Raw genomic sequence first — 12,595 nt, forward strand, 5'->3', positions numbered from 1 at the left:
TCTCTTCTCATTTCTCAGAAAATGATATCTTATATCTATGTGCTTAGTCCACTCATGATGGGCTAAGAAAAGTTTTCTTTTATTTCTTTCCATATAAATCTCCATTCCCAGAATTTTCAAAGCCGCACCCAAATCTTTCATCTCAAACCCAGCACGAAGAAGAACCTTCAACTTCTGAACATCAAACTTGTTCTCTGCAGTTATTAATATATCGTCCACATACAGGTTCAAATAAATCAAAGAACCATTTATTGTCTTATTATAATAAACACAATAATCATACGGACTCCTGGTGTAGCCAATACCTATCATATAACTGTCAAATTATTTTTACCACTCCCTCAGAGACTGTTTTAGTCCATACAAGGACTTCAAAAACTTGCAAACATTATCTTATTGACCAGGAACCTGAAAACCATCTGGCTGAGTCATGTATATCTCTTCTTTCAGCTCTTCATGTAAAAAAGTTATCTTCACGTCAAGTTGTTCAAACTCCAGATTCTAATGTGCAACTATTAAGCACCCTAATGGAAGTGTATCAGACCATTGGCAAAAATATCTCATTGTAGAGCTACTCCCTCTTATTGAATGAACCCTCGAGTTACTAACTGAATTTTATACTTGATACCCTCATCAAATATTTCTACTTCCTTCTTCTTGTAGACCCATGTACAAGTGACAATCTTTATGTCTCGAGGTCGCGTGACCACTTCCCAATTCTTATTCTTCTGAAGTGACTTAATTTCATCTCCCATTGCAATAAACCATTTTGTAGACTCAGGACATGTAACTTATTACATGTAGTACATATGCCACCATATCTTCAAAACCATCTACTCCCTCAGTCCCTTCCAATTGTTTATATTTCTGAGAAAGTGTCTGGCACGTATTTTAAGGTGCATAAAAAGTATATTTATGTAACTTATTTTTACAATTTTTTTTTCTGAATAAAAGTTGAATGTTTTAATTTTTATTCAGAAAAACAAAATTGTAAAAAAAAAATTACAGAACTATACTTTATATGCACCTTAAAATGCGTGTCGGACACTCTCTAAAAAATTTAAACAATTGAAAGGGACGGAGGGAGTATTAAGCTGTACCTTATTACGCAGATACACCTATGTTATCCACTTGTTTAAGCACATGAGATTTCCATCCGAGAGTTTTCTTTACACTTCTGATTCACACTAGTGTAGTTGAAGGATTTGCATGGAATACAGTTCCCTCACTTTTGAGTCACCAATAAATAGGGAATTTTGAATGTGTTTCATCAAGTGAGTTGAGAAATCAAGGTCTATTATTAAATAAATGAATATAGAATGTACCCTATTATTATAATAGAGAAAAAAACATAAAGAAATTTAGATGATTGAATAAATGATGTAATAGCCTGGCTAAAATCATATTTAATTTTATCAGAGTTACGGGGATATTGAAATATCCAGGTTTCCTTAATTAGCCAAATTACTGATGTTATGCAGACCAGGGTTGATGATTAGGTCGGCAAAAGACAACAGTAGCATAATGACTGACTACTCCAGCACTCACCCCGACCACGTTTTCCTCTTTTAGGTGTTGCGTATTTCTGGAAAATAATTAATTTTAGAAACGTAGAATCGATATCCAAGATAAAACAGATGATGTACTATGTTAACTGTAATAACCGGGACATATCGTGTAATTATTTTTATCTATAAATGATTATTCACTACTAGAATTCTGTCAATAGACATCGGTCCTTAGACATCGGTTACTCAGACGACCGATGTTAAAGTTCTTTTTGACATCGATTATTTTAAAACTGATGTTACTGCTTATATTAAACATCGATCGAGAAAATAACCGTTGTCTATAATTATTTTTTAAAACTGAAAATGTTAGTTAAACATCGGTTTTTCTATAACTGATGTCTTTGTTTTAGAGACATCGGTTGTAGTTTACAACCGTTGTCGATGATTAACTAAAAAAAATAAAAAAACACGCGGAAAGTTTCCCCCCTTTTATTTCCTAATTATTCACCCCCTTAACCAAAAACTAAACCCATGTTCTCTTGTATATCTCTCCTCTCAATTCTCTTCCTCTACGGTATTTCACTCTTATTCTCTCTCATATCTATCTCTGTATCTTTCTCATTCTCTCTCATCTCTCTCTCTCTCTCTCTCTCTCTCTCTCTCTTCTTCTTCCTCTTCTCTCTATCTGTGACCATATTTCCATAATTAAAACCCTAATTTATATCACCATCTGACATTGCAAGTAATTAGGGTTCTAATTAAACACCAAATTATAGATCTTCAATTAATCAAACTCCTGCTATGAAAAACCCTAATTTCTCGACCCGGCTTGGATTAGTTGTTGAATTGGGTTTTATTTTCTTTATCAAGATTTGTTTTTCCGTGTTCTTATTTTTTATTTGTGTTTTCAACAAGTTTTGAAATATCAGTACCCATCTCAAATTGGAGGTTTCAAAGCTTGTGGATGAGATTTACGAGAAAGTGAAGGAGAAAGCTTGGGGTAAGTAATTAAAAACTTTACTCTCAAGAAAACCTCTTTGGTCTTGATTTATGAATGTTCTATATCTCTCTTATGCATTTGACTTTTTTTTATCAAAGAGTGAGAGAATTTGAGCAAGAGGGATGTCAACTCTAGATCGTCTCGATTTGGTGAATAACCAGGTTTTGAGAGAGCGGAGTTTATATAAGATGAAGAAAATGGTCGAGAAGAGGCGACAAGGAGTTGCGTTAGGTTATGGTGAGTACATGGAGATTTATGTCTTGAAGGTGTTCTTTTCTGTTGTTAAAGCTAGTGATCGTGTTGTTTGCCAATTTTATTCTGAAAATTGGCCTTTCAAGGTATGATTATTATGTGTATCTTCGTGTTTGTAATTAATTTTATGTTTTGTGTTGTATATGATGTGTAATGCATCAAGTTTGATAGTGTATATGATATCAATCATCTCTTCCGAATAACAATAACGCCAAATGCATGGCTATCGATGCTCATCCTTCACCAACTCCTTATCAACTACTCGTACATTTTTGTCATTGACACAAAAATTTCTTCAGCGAAGATCTGGTTTGACAACTGGAGCTATTGTTGGTCTTAAAGATTGTAGTTTACTAGTTGAGCTTAACGTTGATTATATATTAGAGTCTTCCACAATAATCAAGCAAGCTCAGACCTTATTTGTTTCTCAGGCAGACACTGTTCATACATTAATGATATATGTTTTAACCAATACACAAACTTGTTTAGACGGGCTCGAAGAAACTGCTTCTTCTTGGAGTTTGAAAGATAGAGTATATGTTCCTCTTGTTAATGCAACTAAGTTTTATAGTGTTTCTTTATCTCTTTTCCAAATAGGTTGGTTTCCAACTACAAAAAGAGTTTTATCTCGTACTCCTAAGAGGAGAGGAGCATTTGCACACGTTAGATTCCCCTTTAAAACATCTGACAAAGATAAAGCAATTCTTCAAAAGATAGGTCGCAGACATCTTCTACAAGATGATAATGATTATATAGTAGTGAGTAACATTGTTGTCGTGAGTCAAGATGGAACAGGGGACTTTACAACCATCAAGGATGCCTTAACTTTGGCTCCCAACAAAACTGTAGCTAGTGATGGCTACTTTGTGATATATGTCATAGTTGGGGTCTATGAAGAATATGTGTCCATTCCAAAGAATAACAAGTACATTATGATGATTGGCGATAGAATTAACCAGACAGTAATCACTGGCAACCATAGTACTGTTGATGGCTTGGCAACTTTTAACTCTGCAATATTTGGTAAGATATTATTAATTTCTTGATTTAATTGAGTCAATTTTAACTTGTAATATTTTATACTTCGATATTATATAATACTTGTAACATATACTGATACAATGTTGTTTATGCAGTTGTAGTGGGACAGGGATTCGTAGCAGTAAATATAACATTCCGGAACACAGCAGGGGCAGTAAATCACCAGGCAGTTGCAATGCGAAGTAGGGCAGATATGTCAACATTCTATAGCTACAGCTTTGAAGGGTATCAAGATACCCTGTATCCCCACTCCAATAGGAAATTCTACACAGAATGTGACATATATGGCACAATCGACTTTATATTTGGCAACGGAGCAGCTGTGCTACAAGATTGCAACATCTATCCACGTAAATTTAAATGTATTTTCAGTTTTTTTCTTTTTATTTAGTAGATGTTGGCTATAAATTGTTCATTCAGCTCTGATACAGTGTATGTTCTACAAGTGATGAAAGAAAGAGCAAAGAATAAAGTGGATGATCTACAGGGTATGTTCTGTGATCTTCAATCAGCCGGAAAAGAGAGTCGTACCAATGATGTTGCTTTATTAGAAGAACAAGTTTATTGGATGCTTGGAGAATGGAAATCTGTACTTAATCATCCTTCTCCTGCTTCTTCTTTTCAGGTTATCACACCCACCCTCTTATATATGTATTATAGTGTTTGCTGATTGTTTTTGTTTTTGATTGCGTAATTTTTCTTCTTTGATCTTTATGTGATTCGACAATTATGATAACCGGGGATTTGTGCGCGGGATAGGATAATTTAATATGTATTTATGTTTTGATTAAAATTATAATTACTTTAAGTTGAATCAGAAAAAACACTTTAAATATATTTTAAGGAATATATTTTCAGGTAGTTGCAAAGGGCATGAAACAGGAAGCCTTGGCTCGACTAAGAAGAACCAAACTCAACGGATCGCTGAAGGTCGCTGCTATACTTTATATGGCATGTCACAGTTCTATTTTGAGTATTATATCCATAACTTTCTTGCTGCTATTTAACTTGATTCAGAAAGTCTTAGTTTTTTAATCACAGGTTAAGATTAATACGTGTTTATAGCCAGTTTTTTAATCACAGGTTACATGTCTATAATGTCGTAAAATTAGTGTTAATGTCTATAATATAGGCCAATGTCTATGATACAGGTTCTAGCCTTAGAAAGTCTTTGATTCAAAAGTAATTGAGATAGTTTCTGCCCAGGATATTATATTTACCCTTGTGCAATCTGGTGTTTGTGCTGCATTTAGCCGAAGTAATTATTTATTTAAATCTTCAGATACAAGTTAAAGCTGTCTTTGACATGAAAAAAGGTAAATGTAACATTTGAATTGTTGAATGCAGAAACCAATGCAGGGATATGCTTTATAAATGTCGTGGCAAGCCTGATGCCGGCTTCCCTCTTTTTCAGTTCGAGTCATTGAAATGGTCTGGCTTTGTCAACCCTGCTGACAACCCTATTGTCGCACAAGGCTTGGAAAAGTTTTAGGCGAGATAGAATCTTTTTATTGATTGGAAGCATGGTAAAGAAAATTGGAGCCCGCATGAAAGGGGATGACTTGAGTACTAGAAATATGGTTAATTTTACACATTAGCTGTACTTTGTTCAGAATGATAAACATATTTGATATTAGTTATACACATTGAGAATTTGTTGATCTTGAATTCAATTGAGTAATAATGTATATATATATTGGTTGGGTTTTGAGAATTAAGTTTTTTCAGTATTGTGGTTAATACATTGTCTAATATTTGATGTTAATAAAAGGATATTAGCACATATAAACAAGGCAATAACATCAATTCAAAAATAAACACCTGATGTCTATTTATCATATTAACATCGGTTATTTAATAAACAATCGATGTCTATTATTCAAATTGACATCGGTTATTTAGAAAACAATCGATGTCTATTGTTCAAATTAACATCGATTCTTTAAAAACAACCGATGTCTAATAGGTTTGAGATATCCATTTTTTAATTTTAATCGATGTTAATTCACAAATATTGTTTGTGTGTTATAGTTTTAAATAGGCCTAATGATTCTAATATTGCATTTCTGAACTTGACATAACTCAATTAGATAACAATAATGTGAATTAGACATCAGAAATTTTCCAGAAACGTTGTGTAAGATTACTTACACATCGGTTTTTAACCGATGTCTATGAGAAAATATCTTTCACATCAGTCGCGAAGACATCATACATTTTTTACATAGACATTGGTTTTTAACCGATGTCTAAGGTGTTTTTTCTAGTAGAGATTATGTGATTTTTTGTGAATTATTTGACGATTGGTGTTGTTATGTGGATGTTGATATGTGGTAAAGTATAAGTATGTTAATTTTATAATGTCAAGAATAAAATACAGATAATTAAGGTATTTTTCTGGTAATTTTTGGAATATTATAGGATTTTATATTGATTTATGAATTTATTAATTATTTTCTAAATAATTACAAAATTATTTTATAAGGTTGGGAATCGTCCGACTTCAACCGTTTTTACATTTTTACAACCCAAAACTCTTCCGAAAACTCCTTCCTAACCTAATCTGGTAATTCCGGATATTTTTCGTGTTTTGACTTTTTCGATCCGGATTACGGTTTGACCCGTGCGCGTCTCGGCGCATAATTTTTGATACGATAATTATTTCGATGTATTAACAAAACCCGTATTCCCAAAAGATGGGATAATATTACATTATTTTCGTATAAAGTATTTTATAAAAAGTCCAGTTTGGATAATTATCCAATACGGGTACCAAATCGGATCGTTTTTGTAGTTACTTAGCGGCTAAACAACTAATTCATCGATCCAAAATGATCCAATACAAACCAATATTCCATAAATATATATAACCCTTTTATTATTTCATTTTATTCTTATAATCATAATCAATCAGTAAAAATATAGAATTTACAGAGAAAAACCCTAAAAACATTGCATTCTTCTTAATCAAACGCGATTAAGCGTGTAATATATCAAACCGAAGCTCTCGAAAATAACTATATGAATCAACCATCTGTGTTTGCACAGAAAACAAGGTATTTTTCTTATTTAATTGTTTTAATTCAAATTATTTATGGATTAAATTAGGAATTTTTGTTCTTGATATTTTTGATATGATTTGATTTAATAATCGTGTAGATAATCTTTTTTTGTTCATTTTGGTATATTATACTTCATATTTGGAATTCAATAACATATAGAAAAGGTGGTTTGATTCTTAGAAATAAAAGTAGGGTTCTTGATATGAATATTCTTCATTAAGATTTGGGGATTTCTTTGTTAAAGGTTATTCTTTAAAATTGGTCGTGCCATAATATAGACCGTGAGAAGATAAATTTGTTGTTGTATCTGTAATTAGCAAACGATAGACGTAAAGGGTTGGTCGGAAAATTTAAAGTTCGCCGGAGTCCAGAACTTCTGGTCGATTTTCCAGCCACACCACGAGTCGGTTGTGCGAAGTGATAGCAGAAATGAAATCCTGGTCTTGCACTCTTCTGATCTGCAGTTTTTTAGCATGTTCTAGGCAGGCGGGACGACGACCGACAGTGTCGCCGCCACTGCAGCCGCCTGGTCATCGGAGAAGACGACCGAATTGTAATTCGGCCCCCAGCGTTTTGCCTAGCTTGCGTTTTTAGTATTTTAGTTATTAAAACTTTTAAAAACCAGATTACTGTTTTAATTATTTTCAACAACAATATTCTGTTCATTTTAAAAATCAGAAAATGTATATTTATTTATTTTAAATTGAGAAAATGTTTATTTAATTATTTTAAATTCAGAAAATTGTTTTAATTATTTGTTTATTCAAAAATAAATCGAAATTATTTTAGTATTTATTTTAAATAGTTTTTAATTATTTTAATTAATCTATTAATTGATTAATTAATAATTAATTAATCATATTAATTTATAATTAGATTTAATTATTCACTTTTGATTTAAAAATCCTGAAAAATAGTTTTGAGCTTTAAACTATTATTTAAAATTATTTTCAAGGCTCGATAATTATTATAAAATTATTTGAAAGTCAGATTCGGGTATTCAAACCCTATTATTTAATTTTAAAATGATTGGGAGACCCGTTTTAATTCCGAAAAATGTTCAAAAATTCATATTAAATACATGAAAAATCATTTTAACCCCGAACCATCTTTGAAAAATTATTTTGATCAAATATCTTGCATGCTATGTGATACGTGCTATCTGATTGATGTGTTATATGCCTATGTGGTTACTATTTGATGGTTTTTGCTATAACTTTCAATCCGTAAATCGGATTTCGGTAAAACGAAGGGTAGATAAAGCCTATGACGTCTATGCGATGATTAGAATGATATGAGATTGAGTATTGATAGATACTAGTGATGCCTAGCAGAGTAATCGAGGCATAGAAACAGAAAGCTAGTGATCAGTAAAAAGAACTGAAGCGTAGAAAAATAAAGCAATTGATCGGTGAATAAAACAATGCATAAAAAAAGAAGATAAGTGGTTATTGAGTAGAAACGATAGATGAATACAAGTGAAGCTGGTAATCATCTGTGATAAGGCAAGTACTTCTGAACCTTCTTTAAGATATATTACAAATATTTCCAAACTTTTTCATAACATGTTGCTAGTATTCTGAATAAATCAGGTTTTATATTGCAAGCATTTTAAACTATTCAACCTTGAACCCTGATTCCTATTGATCTTGTGCCATAAGCCTTATTCTTCATAAGCCATTGATTGTTGAATTCCCATATACGAGCCAGACACATATGATACTACTCCACAAATACATATCTACCACATACTGATTTCTGATATTGAATTGCTTGACATACCAACCCTTATTCCTTATTTAGCAGAAGACCAATCCTTGGAACCCTTGAACCCTTGGTCTTCTACTTCGATTCTTTCCTTGATTGAAAGACAATCTTTTTTAATTCCTTATTATACCTTCATGGTATTGTGAATCACCCTATGCTTCAAGATAATTGTTGTTTATGATTCAGCATATTGAATTACATTGGTTATCATATTGATTTATTTTAGAATTGGATGGTTTTATAAATATGGACCAGATTCGTGGTCGGACCAGATTCGTGGTCATAATAGGCCAATGCGTGCCATGGATCCAGTATATAGAGCAAAGCTGGGAGCCTTGCTCGGGGTTAGTGTGTGACTGATCAGCAGCCTAACCTTGGTTTTTAAAATAAAAAGTGAATATCCAATTCTAATCATTACTTATTCAGAAACTTGATTCTTCTGAATCATTTCAATTAATTATTGTTTAACCTCGGTTATTGCTATTATGACTTGTTGAGATAGTTAGTTCACTCTTACAAACCTTTTTATGTTTTCAACAGTTGAAAAGGAAATTGATGGTAACGAGGGTTCCCAATCTAGTGTTGGAGCTAGGATTTCAGGTTAAGTTGGATCGAGCTAGCAGGAGCTTTATATTGTAAATGAGTTATGCAAGATTGTAAGAATGATATCATTATCAGTTGTAAGTTGAACTAGTTGGGTTTTGGTATGATGTAATAAAAGTTAAGGTGGTGGCTTGTTTTCATACTTTAACCTGTTGTGATCCGTGGTTGCGTAAAGAAGGGTCAATGCATATAATATTTTATATACAGGTTTAAATATGGTGTGTATGTGTGTTGTGGACCCCAAACTTCTGACCCGGATTTGGAGGGCGTTACAAGTTTGGCATCAGAGCCACATGTTATAAGTCACTGAAACAAGCCTAGATTGTCAGGAATGGATAGAAGGTTAGGATTAGGATTAAGAAATAGAAAAAAATAGGACGTCGAGAGGTTGAGTGCGAATGTATAATAGGTTTTGGTATGATTCGTGATGAGATTTTAGATTCTTATCTGGCGACCCGATTTTCAGATAGCAGCGATGGCAGATTCTTTTATTCTGGTCTCGTATGATCAATAAGAGCATTCAATCGGAGGACCATCATTTGATTCATGCCCCGTTCATCCACCAGTGTTAGCCATGTCACATCTTATTACAGAAATTGTACCATTTCATGTTATTATCTCATCCACTATTGCGAGACTACCTATTCGAGAATCCCCCACATGCTAATTCTGGTTCTATCATATATTCAGATGTGAGTGCATCTTTTCTATCTATCCTACACCTTGTTCTATACCATCAGTTTAAAACTCGTCTTATGAAGTAACAACACCTATGAGGATGGATTCGAAAGCTACAACATATGGTGAGTACACGAGGTATTAAGAAGAGTGAGAAGAAACCTAGAGAAAAGATTCATGTGTTCCGGAGAATAGCTGCTACCAAGTTATATGGAGCTACTAGTAAGTATGCCACCTATGATTATCTTGTGGAGTGAGCTAGATGGATTTTAAGGGAGTTTGAGAAGATCAAAAATCAAGCATTTCTTGGAAATAGATAATAATGATGTGACCAAACATGATGCGTATAATAGTAATATGATGTGATATTAGTCAACCTTGTTTTATAAAAATAGATTTGATGATTATTGGATAAACCTGTCATACTTAGTAATCGTAAGAGATGATGATGAGAATGTTATCAGTATGGAAGACTAGAAGTGAAGTTACGAATAAGATAATATGCAACGGTAACTATAGTTTTTGTCGACCAATGAAGGTAAAATGGACTCAATAAAGGGTAGAAGATATATGGAAATGAATGAGCTATTATCTGAAGGTTTCCCTAATTTGTACTCAGTAGTTGAGAAGGACGACAACCAACTAATATAGTAATGACGGCTAGGTGTACGATTTTTAAAATTTTAAACCAGTTTTCAAAGGAGATTTTCTTAACAATTTTTTTTCTAAAAAGTCCTTTAAACAAAACAAGTTTTAAAACTTGGTTGTCTAATTACTCCTTGAGTTTCTTGATTATAATAAGATTTGGATTATCAAGAAGAATACTTGTTCTAGAAGTTAGTATGGTTCATTTCGAAGGTCAAGTGGACCCGCTATTATGGAGAAGATTTGATTGTTCCTAGAAGAAGAATGCAAATATTATTTGATAAGTTTAAATGACGGAACCAATGTACGGAGAAACTATTCATCCAATTTTTAAGATTATTAGAGTTCAAAGGGTACATCGATTTAAAAGAAGCTGACTATAATCAAAGAAGATTGAGAAATTTCCAGACTTTTCTAAAGGAAGAACGCTATTAGCAAAAGAGGCGACATGTTGAACGATCAGCAGGATAAGCAAAATTTAAAGTTATGAGTGTAAATCTAGTAAGACTGCAAATAAAGTCGAATTATAAACGTGAAAGCGCATCGCGAAAGATACAAGACCCAGTACAGGGGAATTTATTCTAATGATCGATTTAAGAAAGCAATTCAGAGAACTTTCTAAAGTTAATATACGACTCAGTATGGGATCTATTGATCAGACAAGCATTGAAGCTATAAACAGATGAAATATGGATGATGACCAATGATATCATTCTTTCCAATAATCCTATATATTCTTATGAATCTAGAGTAAAGTATAAACTTCTTTCCATAAATATATATAGCCCTTTTATTATTTCATTTTATTCTTATAATCATAATCAATCAGTAAAAATATAGAATTTACAGAGAAAAACCCTAAAAACATTGCATTCTTCTTAATCAAACGCGATTAAGCGTGTAATATATCAAACCGAAGCTCTCGAAAATAACTATATGAATCAACCATCTGTGTTTGCATAGAAAACAAGGTATTTTTCTTATTTAATTGTTTTAATTCAAATTATTTATGGATTAAATTAGGAATTTTTGTTCTTGATGTTTTTGATATGATTTGATTTAGTAATCGTGTAGATAATCTTTTTTTGTTCATTTTGGTATATTATACTTCATATTTGGAATTCAATAACATATAGAAAAGGTGGTTTGATTCTTAGAAATAAAAGTAGGGTTCTTGATATGAATATTCTTCATTAAGATTTGGGGATTTCTTTGTTAAAGGTTATTCTTTAAAATTGGTCATGCCATAATATAGATCGTGAGAAGATAAATTTGTTGTTGTATCTGTAATTAGCAAACGATAGACGTAAAGGGTTGGTCGGAAAATTTAAAGTTCGCCGGAGTCCAGAACTTCCGGTCGATTTTCCAGCCACACCACGAGTCGGTTGTGCGAAGTGATAGCAGAAATGAAATCCTGGTCTTGCACTCTTCTGATCTGCAGTTTTTTAGTATGTTCTAGGCAGGCGGGACGACGACCGACAGTGTCGCCGCCACTGCAGCCGCCTGGTCATCGGACAAGACGACCGAATTGCAATTCGGCCCCCAGCGTTTTGCCTAGCTTGCGTTTTTAGTATTTTAGTTATTAAAACTTTTAAAAACCAGATTACTGTTTTAATTATTTTCAACAACAATATTCTGTTCATTTTAAAAATCAGAAAATGTATATTTATTTATTTTAAATTGAGAAAATGTTTATTTAATTATTTTAAATTCAGAAAATTGTTTTAATTATTTGTTTATTCAAAAATAAATTGAAATTATTTTATTATTTATTTTAAATAGTTTTTAATTATTTTAATTAATCTATTAATTGATTAATTAATAATTAATTAATCATATTAATTTATAATTAGATTTAATTATTCACTTTTGATTTAAAAATCCCGAAAAATAGTTTTGAGCTTTAAACTATTATTTAAAATTATTTTCAAGGCTCGATAATTATTATAAAATTATTTGAAAGTCAGATTCGGGTATTCAAACCCTATTATTTAATTTTAAAATGATTGGGAGACCCGTTTTAATTCCGAAAAATG

General features: G+C 32.2%; 1 protein-coding gene across 1 annotated transcript; it reads left to right on the plus strand.

The window, feature by feature from the left end:
* The first annotated feature begins 2,978 nt into the window (after window positions 1-2,978).
* On the plus strand, window positions 2,979-5,296 carry LOC141659774 (putative pectinesterase/pectinesterase inhibitor 41). Its single transcript, XM_074466702.1, has 5 exons — window positions 2,979-3,786; window positions 3,900-4,154; window positions 4,236-4,429; window positions 5,058-5,062; window positions 5,152-5,296. Exons 1-5 carry the CDS (start codon window positions 2,979-2,981, stop codon window positions 5,294-5,296), a joined length of 1,407 nt encoding a protein of 468 aa, XP_074322803.1.
* The last annotated feature ends 7,299 nt before the right edge of the window (window positions 5,297-12,595 follow it).

This window comes from Apium graveolens, chromosome 5 (genome assembly GCF_009905375.1).
Source record: "Apium graveolens cultivar Ventura chromosome 5, ASM990537v1, whole genome shotgun sequence".
Classification (NCBI taxonomy): Eukaryota; Viridiplantae; Streptophyta; class Magnoliopsida; order Apiales; family Apiaceae; genus Apium; species Apium graveolens.